Source organism: Polypterus senegalus, chromosome 5 (assembly GCF_016835505.1).
Source record: "Polypterus senegalus isolate Bchr_013 chromosome 5, ASM1683550v1, whole genome shotgun sequence".
Taxonomy (NCBI): Eukaryota; Metazoa; Chordata; class Cladistia; order Polypteriformes; family Polypteridae; genus Polypterus; species Polypterus senegalus.
Window position 1 is genome coordinate 191,659,886 of NC_053158.1, and position 25,096 is coordinate 191,684,981.

The following is a 25,096-nucleotide window of genomic DNA, read 5'->3' on the forward strand; positions in this document are numbered from 1 at the left end:
TGCAGAGAGTTTCCCTAGAAAATACAAAGCTGTAATTGCTGCCAAAGGGCTTGTACATAATACTGAATTAAAGGTTTAAATACTCCTATGAATGAGAGATTTTAGATTTTGATTTTTCTTTCATAAATTTACTAAAAATTTGTTTTCACTTTGTCAATATGGGTTATTGAATGTAGATTAGTGGGCAAAATGGCAACTTTATCAATTTAAAATGAAATCTGCAACACAATAAAGTGTGCAAAAAGTGAAGGGGTCTGAATACTTTCTGAATCCACTGTATTGTGGCCTTCCTAGCCACTCTATCGTGGTACATGGTTCTGCACGATTCATCAATTAGCACTTTATGTCTGATGAGCCTGACCAAAAGACAGTGATAGATTGAGCAGGAAGAGATGTGTGGAGCTCACTCCCAGATGGAAACTTTCCTCTAATGTCCCACACTCTGAGGCTCAAGGATTGGCCTCCCTAGCCATGTAAAGTCACAGATTTAACCTTGACAATCATTATCCTTGTTTTGAATGATATCTCGGAGATAGAGAGTGAGAAAATGAAACAGAGAGACACAGTCTCTGAAAATAGATAGACCGATAATCAAGTGCACTGCAAAAAGATTCTTAAACACATCAGTGCCAAGATACAAGCTCAAAATGTTGTTAACCACATGTGCCAATCTGTAAGTTGACTTAACAGTCAAAATGAAACCATGATTACAATAATGAGAACTTGTCATGCTCCACCTGGAATGTCATTATTTTGGCCAAATGTGTTTAGAGGTAAATTTAATAATTTTCCTTTTTTAAAAAATTAAAAAATGAATATCTAGTTAGTTAATGCATTTCTGAGGTATAGAAAATAGACTGGACCAAACATTTTCTAGTTGAAACTTCAATATTAGTATGACAACTATTAAAAATATCCACCAGCACATAAAATGCTATCCATCATACTTACAGAGAATAAAACCATTCAAAGGTTTTTTTCCGATTTTCTTGTTAGACGAACATATGTATTGAATTGGATATGTGACTTTTTGACCAAACACACTCCCTACAAAAAGGTTAACAATCAATTAGAGTTTTAGAGAACTAAGGTCAATTAGAGCTTTAGAGAATTAAAAGAAAGGTCACAAAATACACATGAGGCAGCTGCAGACAGGGATAGGCAGACAGAAAGATAAGCTCAAGAAATGTAATAATAACAACAACTCCTCCCAAAGAATTACAACAAGAAAAGAAAACTACTGATTTTGCTAATGATAAGACAGCAGTCACAGTGAGGCATTGCCGCAAGTATTATTCTAATCTTGCAAGGAGATAGAAAATATTTTATGAGAGGTGACCAAGAGATGGACATAGTGAGAAAAACAGACAGAGTTTCAGTAATCAGGAATCAATACTACCTTTCATCTAAGCCAAATCTTTAACCCAGTATCAAAACCATAAGCCAGAAAAAAACAATTCCTAAAATCAAAGAAATGTAACACTATAGATTTGCTAAGTTACACTATATTTATCCTTTCTCAGATACCTAAAGGATGCACAGCCGGTAACCTTTATATGGTTGTTCTGGTGATGTTACATGCTGTGCACCTCCCGATGCCTTCTGAACAACAGTCCCTTGGATACTGCAATGGCAGTGCCAGTGATAAAACAAAATGGTGTCACATAATAATGATAAAAAATTGTAACTTCTAGCTATAGCTTCTAGGAAAAACTAATTCAAAATATATATATTCATTTGGTAGAAAACACCCCAGACAGATGCATAGTTTCTGGAAGAACGATAAAAAATTGCACAAAAAAATTAAAGAAAACGCTAATTCATCGTAGGTGTGAAGGAGCTCCAGTAGCCTTTCTTGACATGCTTCTGCTAAATAACTTGTTGGCTGATAGTCCTCAGTCCTGATGTGTCTGAATAGGGTTGTGTAGCATTGTTTATAATGGCTGTTAATTTTTCCTTCATTCTCTCCTTCACTATTACTTTCAGAACATCCAGAAAGCACCCCAGAATTGAGCCTTCCTTCTTAATTAGCTTGTTGATTCAGGGGGTCCCTCTTCAAGTGATGTTACTGGCCCAGCAGAGTATGGTGTAGAACATTGTCGGACAACCGGTGCGCCACTGCGCAGCGTAATTTTCTAGGGGCGCCGCAAAAACTTTTGTAAAATATTTAAAATTGCTCGTGTTTTTGAACGTTTGGTTGATTAAAAAGATAATGTTTAAAAAAAAATATTTTATGTTGGAAAAACAGATAACGGAACACTTACGGAAATTAAGTCTAAGAAACGTGAGAGACGTCAAATGATCGACAAGGAAATGCGCGTCTGTCTTTCGAAATTTGATTCTCGCATCAATCTCTTATGTGCTGAAAAACAATCTCAACGTTCACATTAATTAAATTTAAGATTTATCCTTTGATTCCTTTGTTAATAAAATGTCTTTCAAACTTGTAAAATTAACTGTTTTTATTGGCGATTGTCAATAGATTGTGTCGTCATGACTTTATTTATGGGCAGTCCCTCAGGTGCGCCGCGAAAGAAAATTTTGGACTTAGTGCGCCGCAACTCGAAAAAGGTTGCCTTTCACTGGTGTAGAAAATCACACTGGCCATCACAGAGTTATAGAACATGTAAAGAACATCTCTGCCCACATTAAAGGAATGCAGCATTCCTAGGTAAATAAAGGGCTGCTCAGAATATGTTCAGACCCCTTCACCTTTATTGTATTGTAGATTTAATTTTAAATGGATACATTTGCCATTTTTGCCTGTCAATCTACATTCAATAACCCCTAATGACAGATTGAAAACATGTTTTCAGAATGGTTTCCAAATTTGTTCAAAATCAAAAACTGAAATCTCATATGTGTGCCTTTTTAAGTGATGTCCAAATAATTCAACTTGTCACAGGTGGACTCTATTAAACTATTTGACACATCTCAAGGATAGTTAAAGCAACCAGGATGCATCTGACTGTAATCTGCAGTGCCACAGCAAACGTCTGAGTACTTATATAAATGAGACATTTCTCTTCCTTTTTATACTAGAAAGAAATGGCTTGTGAAGGCTGCAGGACCTAAGAAGTATTCTGTTACCGTGTATGCCCAATGCTAGTAACAATAATGAATGAATCACTATACTCAGCTCTGCCATTTACCCCCCGATGTGCAAAATACAATCTGATAATTCATTTTCTTTTTTGTCACTCTTAACAGAGAACCAGTGACGAGTGCAAAAGAGACTGTTGAGCTGCAGATTAAGTGTGGCCGCTGTCTGGCCATTACCCCCACCTTTGCGGATATGAAGCTGCACTTACTGTACGTTCATGGAGAAGAGATCCAAGTTCGTCTGAAGGAGGGAATCATCCAAGGTGGTAGGGATGCTGAAGATGAGCTGGTAAAGCATGCTGCCCGCTACTGGAAACAACTGAATGAGAAAAGGAACCTTGTAAAGTGTGGGAGTTGCAAAGAGGAATTTTATTCCTTCTCAAAGCTTAAGAAACACATCTACTGCCACCACCATGACGAGTCAGAAATAATCATAGAATGTGCAAGTCACGAAACAGAGTCTGAACCCACAGTAAAGGAGAGCACATCCAGAATATTAGACAGCAACTCTGATCTTGGGAGTGAATTAGGCTTCCACTGTATCTTGTGCAAGGAAGTGGCGGACAGCAGTGATGAACTCTTCGTTCACTGGCAAAGCTATCACAAGTGTGAGAATCCAGAGCTGTTGTGGACAATCATTAACTCGTATATACAACGTGAAAATGGTGGGAAACGGGAGTTGTTATGATTGAATTATGTTAAAATTAACATTATATTATGAAAAAAGATGCTATGAAATAAAGTAAAGCATTTTGGGAGACTGTGCCTTTGATGGCAGCAAAATCATTGAAGACTGTAAGTGTCATTTTTAATCCTTGTTCAAAGACTGTAGAAGCAATATTGAATATGTAAATCTGGAGACGGATTATGGTAAATGTATATTTGATACAATGTCATTTTATGATAACTGAAAATTATTGGATAAAATCTATTGATAATATTTTAAAGTATATTTACTTATAAGAATACAAATTATTGTCTTTAAATCACTCTTTCAGCTGACTTTTTTTTCTTTTACTTAATATTCATTGTTTTGTACAGGGTGAGCCAAAAAGAAGTACCACATTTCAAAATGTTTCCATCCATCCATCCATCCTCTTCCGCTTATCCGAGGTCGGGTCGCGGGGGCAGCAGCTTAAGCAGAGAGGCCCAGACTTCCCTCTCCCGCCACTTCTTCCAGCTCTTCCGGAGAATCCCATGCTTCCCAGGCCAGCCGGGAGACATAGTCCCTCCAGCGTGTCCTGGGTCTTCCCCGGGCCTCCTCCCGTTGGACGTGCCCGGAACACCTCACCAGGGAGGCGTCCAGGAGGCATCCTGATCAGATGCCCGAGCCACCTCATCTGACTCCTCTCGATGCGGAGGAGCAGCAGCTCTACTCTGAGCCCCTCCCGGATGACTGAGCTTCTCACCCTATCTTTAAGGGAAAGCCCAGACACCCTGCGGAGGAAACTCATTTCAGCCGCTTGTATTGCATCTCGCTCTTTCGTCACTACCCATAGCTCATGACCATAGGTGAGGGTAGGAGGTAGATCGACTGGTAAATTGAGAGCTTTGCCTTACGGCTCAGCTCCTTTTCACCACGACAGACCGATGCAGAGCCGCATCACGCGGATGCCGCACCGATCCGCCTGTCGATCTCACGCTCCATTCTTCCCTCACTCGTGAACAAGACCCCGAGATACTTGAACTCCTCCACTTGGGGCAGGATCTCTCCCCCAACCCTGAGAGGGCACTCCACCCTTTTCCGGCTGAGGACCATGCTCGGATTTGGAGGTGCTGATTCTCATCCCAGCCGCTTCACACTCAGCTGCAACCGATCCAGAGAGAGCTGAAGATCACGGCCTGATGAAGCAAACAGGACAACATCATCTGCAAAAGCAGTGACCCAATCCTGAGTCCACCAAACCGACCCCTTCAACACCCTGGCTGCGCTAGAAATTCTGTCCATAAAAGTTATGAACAGAATCGGTGACAAAGGGCAGCCCTGGCGGAGTCCAACTCTCACTGGAAACGGGCTCGACTTACTGCCGCAATGCGGACCAAGCTCTGACACCGGTTGTACAGAGACCAACAGCTCTTATCAGGGGTCCGTACCCCATACTCCCGAGCACCCCCACAGGATTCCCGAGGGACACGGTCAATGCCTTTCCAAGTCCACAAAACACATGTAGACCGGTCGGGCAAACTCCCATGCACCCTCCAGGACTCTGCTAAGGGTGAAGAGCTGGTCCACTGTTCCGCCACCAGGACTAAAACCACACTGTTCCTCCTGAATCCGAGGTTCACTATCCGACGGACCCTCCTCTCCAGAACCCCAATAGACTTTTCCAGGGAGGCTGAGGAGTGTGATCCCTCTATAGTTGGAACACACCCTCCGTCCCCTTTTAAAGAGGGGACCACCACCCCGGTCTGCCAATCCAGAGGCACTGTCCCGATGTCCATGCGATGTTGCAGAGACGTGTCAACCAAGACAGTCCTACAACATCCAGAGCCTTAAGGAACTCCGGCGATCTCATCCACCCCGGGCCCTGCCACCAAGGAGTTTTTGACCACCTCGGTGACTTCAGTCCCAGAGATGGGAGAGCCCACCTCAGAGTCCCCAGGCTCTGCTTCCTCATTGGAAGGCATGTTAGTGGGATTGAGGAGGTCTTCAAGTACTCCTCCCACCGACCCTAACGCCCGAAGTCGAGGTCAGCAGCGCACCATCCCCACCATATACGGTGTTGACACTGCACTGCTTCCCTCCTGAGACGCCGGACGGTGGACCAGAATCTCCTCGCCGTCCAAAGTCGCTCTCCATGGCCTCTCCAAACTCCTCCCATGCCCGAAGTTTTGCCTCAGCAACAACCGCCGCGCTCCGCTTGGCCTGCCGGTACCTATCAGCTGCCTCCAGAGACCCACAGGACAAAAAGTCCTATAGGACTCCTTCTTCAGCTTGACGGCATCCTCACCGCGGTGTCCACCAACGGGTTCGGGATTGCCGCCACGACAGGCACCACCACCTTGCGGCCACAGCTCCGTCAGCCGCCTCAACAATAGAGGCACGGAACATGGCCCATTCGACTCAATGTCCCCACCTCCCTCGGGGCGGGTTGAAGTTCTGCGGAGGTGGGAGTTGAAGCTACTTCTGACAGGGGACTCTGCCAGCCGCTCCCAGCAGACCCTCACAACACGCTTGGGCCTACCAGGTCTGACCGCATCTTCCCCACCATCAAGCCAACTCACCACCAGGTGGTGATCAGTTGACAGCTCGCCCCTCTCTTCACCCGAAAGTGTCCAAGACATATGGCCGCAAGTCCACGACACACCACAAAGTCGATCATCGACCTGAGGCCTAGGGTGTCCTGGTGCCAAGTGCACATATGAACACCCTTATGCTTGAACATGGTGTTCGTTATGGACAATCCGTGACAGCACAGAAGTCCAATAACAAAACACCGCCGGGTTCAGATCGGGGCCATTCCTCCCAATCACGCCTTCCAGGTCTCACTGTCATTGCCCACGGAGCATTGAAGTCTCCCAGCAAAACGAGGGAATCCCCAGAAGGTATGCCCTCTAGCAACCCTCCAGAGACTCCAAAAGGGTGGATACTCCAAACTGCTGTTCGCGCATACGCACAAACAACAGTCAGGACCCTTCCCCACCCGGCGGGAGGGAGGCCACCCTCTCGCCCACCGGGTAAACCCCAATGCACAGGCTCCAGTCGGGGCAATAAGTATGCCCACACCTGCTCGGCGCCTCACCGGAGGCAACTCCAGAGTGGTAGAGAGTCCAGCCCCTCTCAAGGAGATTGGTTCCAGAGTCCAAGCTGTGCGTCGAGGTGAGTCCGACTATATCTAGCCGGAACCTCTCACCTCGCACTAGCTCAGGCTCCTTCCCTTCAGAGAGGTGACATTCCACGCCCCAAGAGCCAGTTTCTGTAGCCGAGGATCAGACCGCCAAGGTCCCCGCCTTCGGCCACCACCCAACTCACATTGCACCCAACCTCCTTGGCCCCTCCCATAGGTGGTGAGCCCATGGGGAGGAGGACCCACGTTACCTCTTCTGGCTGTGCCCGCCGAGCCCCATGGGTGCAGGCCCGCCACCAGGCGCCCATCGAGCCCCACCTCCAGGCCTGGCTCCAGAGGGGGCCCGTGACCCGTCCGGCAAGGGAAAACGCGTCCAAGTTTTATTCTTCATTGGAGGTTTGTTGAACCGCTTTTGTCTCATCCCTCACCTAGGACCAGTTTGCCTTGGTGGTTCTACCAGGCATAAAGCCCCGGACAACATAGCTCCTAGGATCATTGGGACACGCAAACCCCTCCACCATGATAAGGTGACGGTTCAAGGAGGGGTTCAAAATGTTTATTCTACAAAAAAGCTACAAGATAAAATGAATTTCATTACGACACAAGAAAGGGAATAAAAAAACAGATTTTTTTCACTGTGTTTTAAAAATGATGTCTTCAAGGTGATGGCCATCATCATTAGCGATACACTCTTCAAGATGATTTCTGAATGCTTGCGTGACTCATTCGGACATTTCAAGGGGAATACCTTCGATTTCGAGGCGAAGAGCGTCTTTGAGGGCTTCAAGGTTTTCAGGTCGGTGTGTGTATACATTCGACTTGAGGTAGCCCCACAAGAAGAAATCGCACGGTGCGAGATCAGTCAAACGTGAAGGCCACCCGACATCACTGTGCAGGTAAATCAGCTTCCCCGCAAACATCTCCCGCAAAACTTGCATGGATATTCGCGCTGTATGAGCTGTTGCTCCATCCTCTTGAAACCAGGCATCCACCACATCCATTTCTTCCAGTTGGGGCTGCAAAAAGTTCACTAGCATTTTAATGTAACGTTCTGAAGTGACAATGACCGTTGCCCCCGCCCTCAAAAAAGTAAGGGCCTACAATGTCAAATTCTTTAACGGCACACCAAATTGTAACACGCTCACTGTGAAGGGGTCTCTGATGAAGTTCACGAGGGTTGCTTTCAGCCCAATAGCGAAATCTTTGTTTATTTATGCAACCATTCAAATGGAAATGTGCCTCGTCGCTGCACATGATAGTGGCATCAGGATGAGAGGTTTGCAGAATGTTCAGCACAATTCTCTCTGCGCTACCATCATTTTGTATAGATGGAAATTAAGGTCCTCATGCAAAATCATGACATGTTGGAAATGCATAAGGCAGAAGCAGGTTTGCACGCTGAACGTCTAGGAGACTGCAAAATTTGATGCCCTTAGAGCTTAGATGTTTTCAGGCGTTCGTACAGTCCAAGGACAGCCTGGAGATTTTCTGTACCGATCTGTCTAAATTTAGCCGCCCACTGACGAATTGTTTTTCTGATTTGGGACGTCACCGTTGGGAGGAATGCTGAAGTGTGTTTGGAAGGCGCTTTTGGTAAGTGATGATGGATTTGTTGTTTTTGAAAAACGCTTCGACAGCAAGAGCACAGTGCGTACTGGACCAAGGTATGTTGCTGACTGAAAACTGCAAGGAATTGCCTATCAATGGACACCCACCACCCCAACCCACTCGGCTACCTCTACATCGCACAATGACCTTCAGAAATGTGGTACTTCATTTTGGCTCACCCTGTACTTAGATGTCAGAAATGTCAGATAAATGTGGGGGCTTACAACTTACTTTATTCAAAAAAATAATAGTTTTGTGATCCATGCTTCCTGCTTTATGGTCAGAATGTAAAATGAAGGTTGTATACTTAACACATGGCACTTAATGGGATTTGCTCCCTGCTAATTTCACATCAGGAATTTCATAGCTGACGTTATTTTTATATGCCTAATTGGATGGAGGCCTGGGTTGGTGTGGCTTCTTGCCCAGGGATGTTTCTTGTCTTACACTCGACACTGCCAGTACAGTATTTGCCCCCTTGTGATACTGGAATCAAGATAAGTCCAAAATGGATGGACAAGTAATTTGATGTGAACTAATAAAGAAAAGTGGGGGTTGATAGTCAATGAAGGAATCAGTGACTGAAAAGCAAAAATGTAACAATATTCTAATTCATGCAACAACAAAATCTTACATCTTGGTTAAATTATTCATAACTAGTGCCATACCTGGAGCATCTCAGATCCAGTTTCTGGTGCACAGTTACAGAGAGTGTTCTTACAAAAGACTAGCACAGGGAATACTTAGATGTGTGAATCATTACCTAAACATCTGTATAAAATCCACCAAATCAAAGTGTGATAGTGTTTTATATGGAAGGGTTTTGGGGTGACCCTGTCATAAAATATAGATATTTTTATTCTCACACCCATGTAGAGTAGATCCACACATAAGTCCTCTTTTTCTCTTATCCTTGTGCTTACCCGTCCTGTAAGGAGACACGACCTGCAAACTTCATGCACTTGCCACTGGGACTAAGGACTGACTTCACCCACGACTGACTGCCACTCTGCTTCACCTGTCCTATTAGTGGACATCTCTTCTTTTCTCTGTACCCTAAGTGGTAAGATAAGGCAAGCAAGGGGAGCAGGCAATAAACTTTTCTTTAGTCAGACTCATTATAGTCTTTAACATTCTTAAATGTTTTTAATGTGCCAAAAAGCAAAAGCAAATAAAAGTAAATGGGTGTGAAAAATCAGTGATACAGCCTGGATATTTCAGCAGCTGTTATTGACGATGCTGGCTGTTACACCCGGTGTGTGTGGCGTTCAGTCTCTCCATATATATAGTGACTACAAGGGAAGTCCACTAAGCCTCAACCCCAAGACACAGTAATATCAGTAATACACAATTTAGATTAAAAGTTATTTATTCTTTCAACAGCGCTTCTTCACAATTCTTCTTCCAACGACAAACCAATAATTCTTTCTCCTTTCTATCTCCAATGAGTGTTGTCCACCACCTCCTGATTCTGACTATTGATGTAAGGCAGCCGACTCCCTTTTAAGCTGAATGCTTCAGGTGCTATCCTGTGTCTCCCTGGAAGTCCTTCCAAGCCATTAAGAAAGTATAATGTGTGTGTGTGTGTATGTGTGTGTGTGTGTTGTGGACGTTAGAGGTCGCTGTTGCCTCTTTCAACCCAACAGACAGACACACTGCACACAGAGTAAAATCACCAAGAAGATCTTTAATGGATTTTCTTCTTAATGCAGTACCCAAAAGCACCTCCACCACCATACATAAACAAAGTAACAACCACTGTTCACAAATCTCTCCTCCTCTCCTCCCTCCAAGCTCTGTCCTGCTCCCACCCAACTCCAGCTCAGCTTGCTGGGTTTCAACCAGTCCTTTAAATAGTCCTTGACCCGGAAGTGCTTCTGTCCTTCTAACCATGTGATATGTCTGCACTTCCGGGTCTGATGGAGACTTGTGGATTTCTTCAGCCCGGAAGTACTCCTTTAGTTCCGTCCCCGTAACTCATGAGTGTTATACGGGAAATATAAATTCTCAAGCCTCCCTGGAGCGTGTCCTGGTGGCACCCATGGCACCCAGTAGGGCGGTGAAGCCAGACTCCAACTCCCATGGTGCCCTGCAGGAATCTGGGGTGCCGCTGTACTTCAGGGGCATCTCCATCTGGCGTTCTGTATATATGTATGTGTGTGTGTGTGTGGCATCCGGCCGAGGCTGGAGCCCGGCCGGGATGCCCAGGAGGACCGGAGCAGGGCTTGTACCTCCTCCAGACTGCGAGGGGGCGACTGCCCTGGTTATGTTGGGGGCTACGGGTAGAGGGCTTGGAAGCCCAGCCCTGTAGGGACCCGTGGCCACTGCCAGGCGCTGCCCCGGTGCCTAAACAACAACGGAAGAACGGGGAAGAAGACAGGGGACACCCGGAGGGCTTCCAGGTGCGCAGCCGGCACTTCCGTCACACTGGGGTGTGTCTGCAGAGGAGTGCCGGGAAGCAGCTGGAGCCCATCCGGGTTCCTATTTTAGGGGCCGCCTCCCTTCAGTCGAGAGTGGAAGTCGGGTGGAAGAAAGACGGAGCTGGAGAAAGGACTGGAGGCGGCCAGAAGGCGATTGGACTGTGTGCCCTGGACATTGGGAACGGTGCAAGAGGCACTGGGGAGTGCACGTAAATACTGTAAATATTGTAAATAAAGGGTGTGTTGGGTGAACTAATGATTTCCGTCTGTCTGTGTCCGGATTCAAGTTCACAGTGTGTGTGTATATATATATATATATATATATATGTGTGTGTGTGTGTGTGTGTGTGTATACTGTATGTATATATATATATATATATATATATATATATATATACTAATAAAAGGCAAAGCCCTCACTCACTCACTCACTCACTCACTCACTCATTCACTCACTCACTCACTCACTCACTCACTGACTCATCACTAATTCCCCAACTTCCCGTGTAGGTAGAAGGCTGAAATTTGGCAGGCTCATTCCTTACAGCTTCCTTACAAAAGTTGGCCAGATTTCATTTCGAAATTCTACGTGTAATGGTCATAACTGGAAGCTATTTTTCTCCATTTACCGTAATGGAGTTGAGCTCGAAAGCCATGGGGGGCGGAGTTTCATGTGACATCATCATGCCTCCCACGTAATCACGTGAACTGACTGTCAACACAGTGCGTAGAAAACCAGGAAGACCTCCAAAAAGCGCTGAAGAAAACATGCATTATATAATTGAGAAGGGAGCGAAACAATAAGAAGCGAGCGACTGACATTTACAACCATATTCATGAGTGCTGCTACTTCGGAAACAAAGCACGGTGTAAACATAAACTTTAAATTAAGTTCATAGACAGGCTGCCGCTGGTGTTTCTCATGCCCACGGGTAATGCGGGATACAAGTTTAATGAGAGGACGCAGGATATAAACAAGAGTTTTGATCACTGTAATTAGATAGATAGATAGATAGATACTTTATTAATCCCAAAATTAAGTAATTAAGTTAACATTGCTGGTTAAGGGCTGTGCTTATGGAAATTCCGAGAGACTGTCTTTGTGGGGGGGATTGACAGTTAAGGCGGGTGGGGAGTCACGTCATCATCTCCCCTCCCATTCACCTCATTTCGCTCTGAGCTGAGCTCTGCAGCTAACGCAGTAGTGATGGGAAGTTCGGATCATTTTACCAACTCGTACCTTTGAGTCTCGTTCAGCAAAATGAACAAATCTTTTTTTGAGTCAATTCGTTCAATTCTCTTCCGCTCAGACTGCATAGGTTAAGCTTATGGGCTGTCACGTAATGATCGAATCCACTCAAACCCAAGACTCGAAGCATGAACTAATCAATTCTGTTTCTGGCTCAGACTGAGTTGGTTGCTTATGGGCTGTCACGCGATGAACGAACGTCTCGAAAAACCCGAAGACTCGAAACAGGTGAATCAATTCCAATACAGAAACTATAGGGAGTTGTGCAAATGTGCATGTGCGACTTGTTCTTCCCGAGTCACATTAAAGATTCGTTCAAAATGAACGAATCGTTCAAGAACGACCCATCACTATAACGCAATGTTACGGAAGCGACTTTGTGACGCTGCCATCAAATAATCACAGAAAAATCCGCAAGTTAATACACACGCTGTCTCTACAGTTTCTCCACACTGAATCCTCCAGGCACTACTTACAAAAGGTTACATTGACAATTGTGTTACGTTATTTTTAAAATGTTTCCTTTTCTAGCACAAGCACAGCTGAGAAGCTTTGATGCATGTGCTCCATAACGCGTTAAAAAATAATGCATTTAATCACACTTTGCAATGCAAGCAAAGGGGAACTTCTGTCAATGCATGATTTCATGGTACACCGATTACATTGATCAGCGCTTCCCGATTCATTTTACCCTCGCACCCCCTTGGTTTGAGAAGAAGTATGAAAAAATATGAGGTTAACACAGAAAAACAGATCACCAATTCAAGCTTTATGAATAATCGATTCGCCATCAATAATTGTTTTGGTAAAGCCATACTCAGTGTAATCCTTCCATTTTCTAATTTTTCCACCACTAGCAATGATTAAATGAACGGTAAAAAAGTAAGAGCGAAACGAGGGTGACTTATTTAGGCAGGCAGGCGACAGCTCAATGGCTCGAATTTGGATATAAGTAGGTTCTGTTTAGTCGCCAGAAATATCTTTGTTAGGAATGGAAGTTGAATTTAGTCTTTAAATTTCTATGGTAAAGAAAAAGTTATGCAATGATGACTACATTTAACTATATAAAGTCAAAACTTGATTATATAAAGTCAAAACTTGATTATATAAAGTCATTCCCGAATATATAAAGTCAAAACTTGAATATATAAAGTAAGCGCTGGAATATATAAATTCAAAACTTAAATATATAAAGTCAGCTTTGGAATATATAAAGTCAGTGCTTTATATATTCTAACGCTGACTTTATACATTCAAGTTTTGACTTTATATACAGTGATCCCTCGCTATATCGCGCTTCGACTTTCGCGGCTTCACTCCATCGCAGATTTTAAATGTAAGCATATCTAAATATATATCACGGATTTTTCGCTGGTTCGCAGATTTCTGCGAACAATGGGTCTTTTAATTTATGTTACATGCTTCCTCAGTTTGTTTGCCCAGTTGATTTCATACAAGGGACGCTATTGGCGGATGGCTGAGAAGCTACCCAATCGGAGCACGTATTACATATTAAATAAAACTCCTCAATGATATACAATATGCTTCCAGCGCGCTGCTTCGCACACTTCAAAGCCCGTATTGATTTTTCATTGTTTGCTTTTCTCTGTCTCTCACTCTCTCTGAGAAATACAGGCAGATAATTATCCATCATGCAATACCATCAGGGAGGCGTTTGATTGGCCCCATTATCTGCTCCTGACGAGGGGGTGTGAGCAGAGGGGCTGTTTGCTTAGGAGATACGGACGCGCCTGTAAAAAAATGCTGAAAGGCTACCTTCACATTGATCCCTTCATTGCGCCGCTTTATCGCGGTGCTTGCATACTTAAAAGCGTAACAGCCCTATTGATTTTTGATTGTTTACTTTACTCTCTCTCTCTGACATTCTCTGTTCCTGACGCGCACCTTGAAGAGGAAGATCTGTTTACATTCTTTTAATTGTGAGAAAGAACTGTCATCTCTGTCTTGTCATAGAGCACAGTTTAAACTTTTGACTAAAGGGTGTTATTTCAAGTCTAGAGGGCTCTAATAATGTTAAAAAAAACGTATTTAGAAGGTCGTAAACAGATTTTCAATGCTCTAACTGTGAAAATATTAGATTTATAAATAAAGAATCCTACTTCTTGGAAATTCATTTATCTGTCTGGAGCAGATCAACCGCTATAAACGAGGGTTTACTGTATAATCTGTATTCTGTATCTGTATAATCTATATTCTGTGCGGAGAATATTTATAAACAGTGTGGGAGAGTTTCTAAGAGCTTAAAATATATAAAAATAACCATACAAACAAATGGTTTCTACTTCGCGGATTTTCACCTATCGCGGGGGGTTCTGGAACGCAACCCCCGCGATCGAGGAGGGATTACTGTATTCAGAAAATCAATGTATTTGCCTGTTTGGCACCCCATAGTATATGTGTGTGTGTATATATGTACACATGTGTGTATATATATATTTATGCCATGCGTGGGTATTTTCATATATATATATATATATATATATATATATATACTGTGGAGGACTGCTGGCTTCCCATCTCTCCCGACAGCAGGAACTGTGGACTGTTGGGACAGGAACACTTCCAGGTCAGGGGCTATAAAAGGGCGGTGCCTCAGTCCAGACACTGAGCTGAGCTGGGAGGTAGAGGAGCAAAGTGTCTGGGCGAGGAGGAGAGAAAATTATAGTGTTGTGTTGGATTTGGTTTACTTTATGAATAGTGTGGAGGGTGCTTGGTGCACTGTAAAATATAATAAAGAGTCTTGGACTTTTATCCGGTGTCTGGAGTTGTACCTGAGGGTTCAAGAGAGCACTAGCGCCCCCTACTGCCACACTGGCGTAGTCGGCAGGATTCTCTGACCGTCTGTTGGCAGGGGACCTGCATTAAAAACAAATTTTGTGTGGGCAGACAACCCTAAGAAGGTCACGCATCAGAACACGGAGGTGCAAACACCACCCGCTACGGAGAGCGCTGCTGGGCCTTTGCTACTTCGGACTGTGATGGGGAAGAAGACACGGAAAAAGAAGGTCAGTACCAGCGGGGTACAGAATATGACCGAGGCCGACATGACCTGGGCTTACCCGACTGGGAGCGAGGAGGACCGCGCACTGATAAAGGCTGAACGAGCCCGAGTAGCCCAAAAGCAGGAGCACGGTCAGCCATCGAGCGCACCGAACTCCCCAAGTAGACGGGGAACACCGCTGCCGAGTCCGGAGGTAGGTACAGAGAAAATGCCCGATGCAACGGGTTGCTTTTTATCCTGTTTTGCAGACGCCCGCATTCAGAATCTCAGCAGCGTCTCCGATGCCTGCCTCATGTTCCGGAAAAATGGCCGCGGCTCCAAGAAGGCAAGCCAGGACGCGAGACGGCTAGCGATGACTCCATACGAGGACAACAGACTGGTCACCCGCGGTGCATGCCGGGAAGGTGAGAGAAACTTGGAGTCCTCCGACGAGGTCGTTCGTTCCCTGACGGGTCCGAGCCTCCTGGAAGGGGAGGGGAAGGCGTGCAATGCAGCGCCTACACAGACAGCAACCGACAAAGAGGGATGGGTTGTGGCTGAAGGGTCTGCTGGTGCAAAGGAAAAGGCAGATCTCAGCCGGCTTGTAGTAGCCAGCCGTCCCCCTGTGGACTCCAAGTCCCAAGAGCCTTTGCGCGACCCAGCTGAACACGTGCCAGGAGGGGACGTGCTCATTGGTTCCCGGCCGGAGGGTAAGCAAAACGCGGAAGCGAAAATACAGCCGGCCGTAATGACTAACTGTCTGGACTTACGGGGGCTCGTGGAATACCTCGCGCCCCTAAAACGTTTCTTACAGGAATATAGTGACCTGAGAAAACGAGTGGAGGAACTGGGAGCAACGGCAGCAGCACCAGTGAAGGCACTGATGGACTTCATGCAGCGGCTGGGCCGGGAAGCTCCAGAGATGATCGATGCGGGAGTGCAGGTGAGTCCCTCCCGTGTCGTAGAGCATAAAGGGACACAGTGCGAACCGGCATCGCAAATAAAAAGTAGCGCGTGTCAAAGCACTGTGTGCCCGACAAAGGATGGTGGCACTATGACCGAAGGGTTGGAGAAAGGAGTAAACGGTCCGGGGCATGCGTGTGACGTGGCCGCCCAGAGTCGTACAAGTCTCCAGCTCCCAACCGGTCCGATATGCAGGGTAATGTCGGTGACAGGAGGCCCGGGGAAAGCACCGATTGTGCCGGTGCAGCTGAATAGTGCTGTTCATCGGAGCGAGACGGTGCTAATGACGCCGGCTCCTGGTAAGCGGAAGGAAACGGGTGTGCAGACAGCAAAGAGGCTCTCTTCTTTCCATGGGGAGCCTCAGGCTGAGCACAAGCCCCAGATCAAGCGGGAGATCCCCAAAAGGAAAGGTGGGTCTCCCGACATAATGGAGAGAAGGCTTGAGGGCAGCCAAGCGGCCGTAATGCCCTCCCTGGCACGTGAAGGGCCGGAGACAACACTGACGGAGTTTCCGAGATGTTTTTGGTCCCGCAGAGGGAAACAACCAGGAGGACTTCGTCGGTGCTACAATTGCCAGCGACCGGGCCACGAGTGGTGCCATTGTCCCCGGGGAGACAGGAGGTACACAGTCTCCCCAAGGTTCGCTCAAAGACAGGGGCAACGCAGCCAAGGTCCGGCTGACGCGTCCTCCGGGAGGAGGATGTCCCTCGCGGGGCTGGACGCTCCGCCCCAGAAGTCGTCGCTAAGGGGGGGGGGAAACTGTGAAGGACTGCCGGCTTCCCATGCCAGTCTGCACCTCCAGGCCGCCAGGAGGAGCTCTCCCGACAGCAGGATCGTGCCCCGAGGTCCAGCAGGGCCTTATGGACTTTGTAGTGTTTATATACAGTCCTGCTGGATACCTTGGGGACCACCAGGAGTCACTGTGGGGGGACTTATGGGCTCTGTTGTGCTTTATGACCCGGGAGTACGTCACGTTCATGTGACGGGAAGGAACGGCGTGCTCCCGGGGTGAAGAAAAGGACTGTTTGCCCTGACCCGGAAGGAATAAGGAACTGTGGACTGTTGGGACAGGAACACCTCTAGGTCAGGGGCTATAAAAGGGCGGTGACTCAGTCCAGACACTGAGCTGAGCTGGGAGGTAGAGGAGCAAAGTGTCTGGGCGAGGAGGAGAGAAAATTATAGTGTTGTGTTGGATTTGGTTTACTTTATGAATAGTGTGGAGGATGCTTGGTGCACTGTAAAATATAATAAAGAGTCTTGGACTTTTACCTCGTGTCTGGAGTTGTACCTGAGGGTTTAAGGGAGCACTAGCGCCCCCTACTGCCACAATAAATAGATATGAGAACAACACTCATATCAATGACAAAACAATTACATTAACAATCATGTTACGTTATTTTAAAAATGTTTCCTTTTCTTTTTCATTACTTCTTTAACACACTACTTCTCCGCTGCGAAGCGAGAGTATTTTGCTAGTATACAGGGTATATATATGTGTGTGTGTATGTGTATATACATATATATATATATATATATATATATATATATATATATATATATATATATATAAAACCATAGGTCTGAACCACAATCTAATTATTTGGGTGGTCACCTACCAGGTAACGTTTGTGGTTGGTCAGCTAGTGGCAAACATCTACCACGCCTTCTGAGTTGTGAGAAGTACTGTGCAAATGTCCCAGGCACTTGAGATACTTCACAAAGTAATATCTTAGACCAAAGGTACAAAACATATGGCCCATGGGTGCCATTCCCCTGATGTTTTTGTCTAGCCCGCAGTCTGGTGACTCAAATATGGGAAAATAAATTGAACTTGTCAGATGCAATTTCTTTTGTATCCAGTAGGTGTCCTTTCTGGCTTTCCTTAGCATCTTTTCTTAGTAGCCAATAGTAGCAGCATTAGAGGCAGTTCAAATATTATATTAATTTGAAATGTACTGTTAAAAAAAGTCTTTTATTAAAGAAAAACGTAAAGTGGATTCTGACTGTTGTTTATTCGAGGAGAAATGGACCGCAGCATATTTTTATTAGAAATAAATTGCAAACCATTTGCTTAATTTGCTCACAGCAAGTGGTTGTTCCCAAAGAATTTAATATTCGGACAGATATACATATACAGAACAGTTATGGACAGACAAGGTCACTGAGTTAATTGCAGCTCTTATGAAGCAGCAGTCTGCTTTCACTCGTAAGCTGCGAGATGAATGATGGCGCTGGTGAAGGTGAGCCACTGTATATTATTGCCAATAACACTGCATCAGCATCAAAGTGACATTCTGAAAGAGACTTCATTAAAATGTGCATGTTGAGGGCAGCTGAACTGGTGTGTCTCAACAAGAGGCAGGCTTTTATTAATATAAGTATGTCAAGACAAAAGGTAGCAGACAGAGTTACTACTGTCCTAGAGCAAGATTTGGTCAGGCAGTTAAAAGAACAAGTAAAGACATTTATTTGTTTTTCCATTTTGTTGCCAAATTCCAAAGAAAAAAGTCAAGTCCAGCGAAGGTACGGATTTTTGTGGATTTCATTGTATCGTACATCAAGAGTCCTTATGCAGCATGCACGTCAAGGGAGGAGATTAAAGCACATCTAAGCTCTCTGATCAGGCACCTGTAATGGGAGATACCCCTGTTTAGGTGGCACTGTGCCAGAGCAGTCCTGACTGTTGTCGGTCTCATGTTGGTATCACAGATGACATGTATGGTAATGACATGAAGCCACTTATGGTTAACAAAAGCAGCCTCATTCTCGCTAGGTGTCCTTATTGCACCACGAGTTCAGCAAATTGCTCCGAGAACCAGACACTGCCTTTTTATATTTTTTGTATTAATAAGTATTCTTATTAATCTATCTATTGTTTAGTGCCTTTCCTATCTATCTATCTATCTATCTATCTATCTATCTATCTATCTATCTATCTATCTATCTATCTATCTATCTATCTATGCTGATAAAAACCTTTTAATGTTTTATGCATGTACATTCCCACCATCCCACCATACAAAAAACTGAATGTAGCCCCTTATCGAACGGTTAGACTTCCAACAGGCGTCATGGAGTGAAGCTTAGCTGAGATACTGCTGATGTGTTGGCCAGTTTCTTGAGAAGTGACAACACATATGCAATATAATCTAAAAAAAAATAACTAAAAGAGTTCTTCAGTGCAGTGTAATGAAACAAAAACACTTCCACGAAGGGAAAAGAGTTGGGGACCGTCCCCGTATAATGTCCGATGGAATAAAAAGGAATGCAGTGAGGCAAAATGAATGATCAAATACTATTTACAGCAGTTGCGCAGTGGTTACCGCTGCTGTCTGTCAGTAAGGAGACCTGGGTTCGCTTCTCAGGTCCTTCCTGTGTGGAGTTTGCATGTTCTCCCCGTGTCTGCGTGGGTTTCCTCCGGGTGCTCCGGTTTCCTCCTATAATCCAAAGACATGCAGGTTAGGTGCATTGGCGATCCTAAATTGTCCCTGTGTGCGCCCTGCTCTGCTGCCCTGTGTTGGCTGGGATTGGCTCCAGCAGACCCCCATGACCCTGTATTAGGATATAGCGGGTTGGACAATGACTGATCGACTAACTGACAAAATGGATTTTAAAAGATGCCGTTTATATACTGTAACAGAATGGTGGACAGACATGATGTGACAGGAAATGACGTCGAAACTGGCAGACGGATACGACTGAACCAGAAGTAATGGAGGAAGTGACGTCATCTTCTGGAGATCGGACGTGATGTCATTGTGATGGAGCTGGAATGTGATGTCATCAGAGGTTGCCGGAAGTGACGTTTGGTGGCCATCTTGGGCACCCGGAAGTATGGAAGGTACGTTATTTTTCATCTTTGGGTCTGACGCAAAAGAGAGAGAGGCGTTAGTACCGCAAATCAACCCATTGTCTCGTGATTTTTCACTCACCTCAGGGTTTGTTGACTGCCACCTAAGTGCACATGTGTGACAGCAGATACGCAGCATTGGTCCTCTTTAAAGGGAACTAAAACAGAGTCTACATCATTTTCATTACTTTTGAGGGTTGTCAGTTCAACATGCATTTTAATAACAGCCGGTGATATGAATTTTTATACGCGTGAGTTGGCATTTAGCTGGTTTGCCAGCATTTCTCTATTTCGAGTCTCTTTTGTGCATACGCAAATTTCATAAATCTGACCCCTGTTTAAAATAAAATGCCTTAAAGAGATATCTATTTAAGTAAATATGATTGGTGAAATGGAAGGCGCTGCTGACTCACAATACCAGGGTCCTGGCTTTAAATGCTCTCCAAGTCGGTGTCTTTGCGGAGTTGTCATATTCTCCCCGTTTCTCCCCGATTTTGTCCCCACATTGTTAGATGCGTGTGAGTGTGTTCATATGTGTGCTTTTCAATTCAGACTTGGCTTCTGCTTTGCGCCCACTGTTTCCAGAACAGGCCCCCAACTCCCATGATTCTGAACTGGATTGAAAAGTGGATTAGATATTGGTTGGATGCACTAAATCAGCTTAATCGTAAATTTAATTTTACCTTATATTTATAATTATCGTAAAATCTCACCAAGTGCTGCATTTAATTGCCTCCTTGGCCTTTTAGAAATGCCAACAATTAAGAGTTACGACACACTTAATGAATCCAAAGTAATTTCAACGTAACGGCAAATCAAATTTACGGCAGTGTTTTGGGAAGAGAGAGACATATAGCAGCAGTCACTTATTGACTGATATTGAGTCCTTAGCTAATAAGTAGAATGTGACTGCACAATGGCAGGGTTAGCTAAAGGGGGCCTTAAAGTGCAATCTAAGCCGACACGAGTGGGTGTGTCTGTCAGGAAGAGTCTGCGGCTCCTCCCTTTTGTACCTGCTGATAGCCCACGGCCCTGTCTATCTGTGCTTGTTGCTATGCAACAATTATGGCACACCTGTCACATGATGCAGGAACACTTGACCTCTCGCTTTCCTTTCTGGGACTTTACTTGGTGTTCTGGTTTTTGGATTTGTCTGCGTATGATTTGCTTCCTGACTTTATTGTGTTTTCTTTTTGGATTTACTTGAATAGATTATTTTGTTTTGCCTACAGTATATCATTGTACAGGGCCGGCATGTGCGGTGAGGTGACGAGGTGATCTCCTTAGGTGGCACTTTGTTAAGGGCTGTATTTTCATTCAACCATTTTTTTTTTGAGTTTTAAAATAATGAGAGAAAATGAGAGTTAACTATGAACCATAAAAATGATGTAAATATTCAGTGTCTTATTTTAATTGCAAGAAGTGTTTCAAACTTTCCAAAGTGAAATTTGCCAAAACCATGCATTCACATTTCAAAGCTACATATCAGTAGTTGATACTGACATTAATATCCCTGCTTTTTTACATATTGCGTATGTTTTGGTTATTATTTTGTAAATTTGTTTTCATTTTGGAATGTTATTAAGGTTATCAGTCACATTTACAATGTCTAGTAAGTTTGGAACACACATGTTTAGTTAGGTTGCATCCACACTAAACGTTTTCATTTTAAAAATGTTATCCATTTTCGCCCTTCAACCTAAAATCCAGAGCCATAGACTTCTGACAATGCTAGCTCAGCATTACAGTGTGGACTTGAACTTTGATTGGTTTGCGCTTATTACGTCGCCCTTCTCTGATTGGATCCTTGCTCATTACAACCTCACATTCCATGATTGGTCTCCCTTCATGGAAGAAAGCCACATGTCAACATATCCAGATAGCAGCTTGGTGGGGGGATAGCACCCTGTCTCCTCCTGTCCTTCCATTAAGGAGTCGTCCCAGGCAGGTAATGATTCTGGCCGTCCCTCACACTGTCAAAAAGATAAAAATTTCCATGTGACTCCAAACTTCTAAATGGTAGTGTATGTCTCTGTTATATGCCATTTAGTACGCTGTTAGTAAAAACAGTGATAATAATAAACACCGTCTGTTGGAGTGACAACTGCAATGAATTTTATTTCTACAAATGTTTGTGATGTACCATCTGTTGGAATGAAAACTGCAATGAATTTTATTTCTACAAATGTTTGTGATGCACCATCTGTTGGAATGACAACTGCAATGAATTTTATCACTACAAACGTTTGTGACGTGCCACCTGTTAGGGTGAAAGAGACAAAGCAACTGAATGGACATTGAGATACACACACATACAAACCCTCATCTCTTCATTCAGGATGAGGGTAGCGTGGTAATGCGGTGGTTGGCACTGCTGTCTCAAATCCCTGATTGTATTTGCATGTCATAAGGCAGCAAACAAGGCAGGAGGGAGGAGGCCCTGAAGCCGTACCCTTTCAATGTGCCACTTAGTGGAGCAGCAGGCTAATTTCCTCACACGCCATCCGCTTATTTCTTAGTATCATAGTTGTCTAGATGGGCTTGAAGCGTTGGGCTCCTCGTTGATGGGTTAATTGCGTCAAGAGTGAGACGAGGCTGCAGTGATGGAGTCTTGCCCTCTGTTGTTCCAGCTGTCTCGTTACATAATTAATCTGTATCAATTTGCGGAAGTGGTGATACGTCTTGAACAATGTCTGAATGTAAAAATGGACGCTGATAAGCTTGCCTACAGTCTCGTGACTAATGAGCGATCTTGTAGTTCAGCTAATTCAGCCGCTTCATCACTTCTGCTCCAATTCCCCACCCTCACCCCCCAGCTACTCTACTGTAACAGGGATTTCTGAAATGCGCCTCCCCGGGGGACGCTGCATGTGGCTTCTGCAGTCAAAATCAATTAAACTCTGCACCATTCAGATGAGTCACATTTTTCAGCCACAGTTCAAGCGGACGGCTGGGTCTCCTGGGCTCCCTTCATCTACTGTCAGCCATGAAAAATAATTCCTTTCAGCGGGCTGCAGGAAAACGAAGACCAATGGAAAATAAGGATGAGAAATTGACAAAAGTAGAAAATAGCATGGCATGTTTACCCAGAAGCTGTCTTTGCGGGCTCACTTTGGGAGAATAGCACAGCCTTCACCGTGACGTTTGGGGCATTGACGTGTTTCATAACATACAAATTGATTTGTGGATAAAAAGCAAAGTTGTGACTTTGAAAGCTTAAGATGGCATCATTATAGGTACAAAATGGTGGGGTAGCCTGGTGGTGCAGTGGTTAGCACTGCTGTCTCAAATCCCTGATTGTACGAGGGTCATTTGATAAGTTGGGTAAATTTCTATGAAATAGTGCCACAATTTGTTTGGTGACATCATGGCTAGCAAGTGTCACTCTTCAAACTAGGTCAGGCCACGTTTAGGACAGAAGTGTCACATTGTACTACAGAGATTTGAAATTTTTTATTTTTTTCAAAAAACTGTATTTAACTTGCTTTTTTTTTACCTTACTTATCAAACAATCCTCATTTTTGAAGGTTGTGCTTGTCCATAGCTGCCAGACTGGGCACTTTCATGTCCAGTTGGGATACTTTTAAAACCCAATGTGCATGAAACAAAATGCTCGGGCATGACTCTTCTTTTTGGGCTATTTTTCTTGAAATTGTACATGATTTTTTTTTGTAAAGTCTTTACAGCCAAAGCGTTGTGTCTGTTACCTTCTTTTTCTTCCTTCAGCGCACATATAACTTTTAACTTTTTTCATTTGCAGAAGCACATGGACACTGCCCTTCATTAACTTTTTTTTATGTTGTTTCACCTGCAATAAATAAATTCAACACACATAACCAAACTGCCACTCATCGTATTTTTTTTCTACTGGACATCAGTGTTTTTATATCACATTCATTTAAAGAAATCTACTTAAAGGCTTCCCTCTCTAAGTTATGCCCTTGGCCCTTTGTCAATACAGGAAGATCCTGTCAATATGTAACAATCAGTCTCCGCCCACACATGCAAATTAAGGACGAATTGACCAATCAGTGGAGTGACATTCGTAGATATTTGCAGTTTGGGTGGCAATTTGTTGACCTGAAATGCACGCATCAGTACTGGGCTACATTTTCATAAGAATTTGGCAGGATTTTGACTGTGACTGGACTGTAAAGTGTCTTTCAATTATGTCAACCCTGTCCTGTGTCTTTTTTTGTCTTCCTTATTGTCATTGTGGCGGCATGGTGGCACAGTGGGTACCGCTGCGGGGTAAACCCACACAGACACGGGGAGAACATGCAAACTCCACCCAGGGAGGACTTGGGAAGTGAACCCAGGTCTCCTAACTGCGAGGCAGCAGCGCTACCCACTGCGCCACCGTGCCGCCCTATACAGTGCATCTGGAAAGTATTCACAGAGCATCACTTTTTCCACATTTTCTTATGTTACAGCCTTATTCCAAAATGGATTAAATTCATTTTTTTCCTCAGAATTCTACACACAACAGCCCATAATGACAACATGAAAAAAGTTTACTTGAGATTTTTGCAAATTTATTAAAAATAAAAAAACTGAGAACTCACATGTACATAAGTATTCACAGCCTTTGCTCAATACTTTGTTCAATTCCAGCCTCAAGTCTTTTTGAATATGATGCCACAAGCTTGGCACACCTATCCTTGGCCAGTTTCGCCCATTCCTCTTTGCAGCACCTCTCAAGCTCCATCAGGTTGGATGGGAAGTGTGTGCACAGCCATTTAAGATCTCTCCAGAGATGTTCAATCGAATTCAAGTCTGGGCTCTGGCTGGGCCACTCAAGGACATTCACAGAGTTGTCCTGAAGCCACTCCTTTGATATCTTGGCTGTGTGCTTAGGGTTGTTGTCCTGCTGAAAGATGAACTGTCGCCCCAGTCTGAGGTCAAGAGAGCTCTGGAGCAGGTTTTCATCCAGGATGTCTCTGTACATTGCTGCAGTCATCTTTCCATTTATCCTGACTAGTCTCCCAGTTCCATCCCCACAGCATGATGCTGCCACCACTATGCTTCACTGTAGGGATGGTATTGGCCTGGTGATGAGTGGTGCCTGGTTTCCTCCAAACGTGACGCCTGGCATTCACACCAAAGAGTTCAATC

The 25,096-nt window shown here is 44.5% G+C and overlaps 1 protein-coding gene across 7 annotated transcripts in view; it reads left to right on the top strand.

Annotated features, from left to right (window-relative positions):
- znf438 (zinc finger protein 438) overlaps positions 1-3,885 on the top strand; it is a 138,684-nt gene extending 134,799 nt beyond the window's left edge. For all 7 annotated transcript variants that reach the window (XM_039753847.1, XM_039753850.1, XM_039753848.1 and 4 more), the window contains one exon: positions 3,211-3,885. In XM_039753847.1, the coding sequence (XP_039609781.1) occupies positions 3,211-3,790 (580 nt within the window). In that variant the 3' untranslated portion in view covers positions 3,791-3,885. The remainder of the gene's footprint in view (positions 1-3,210) is intronic.
- Positions 3,886-25,096: the final 21,211 nt, after the last annotated feature.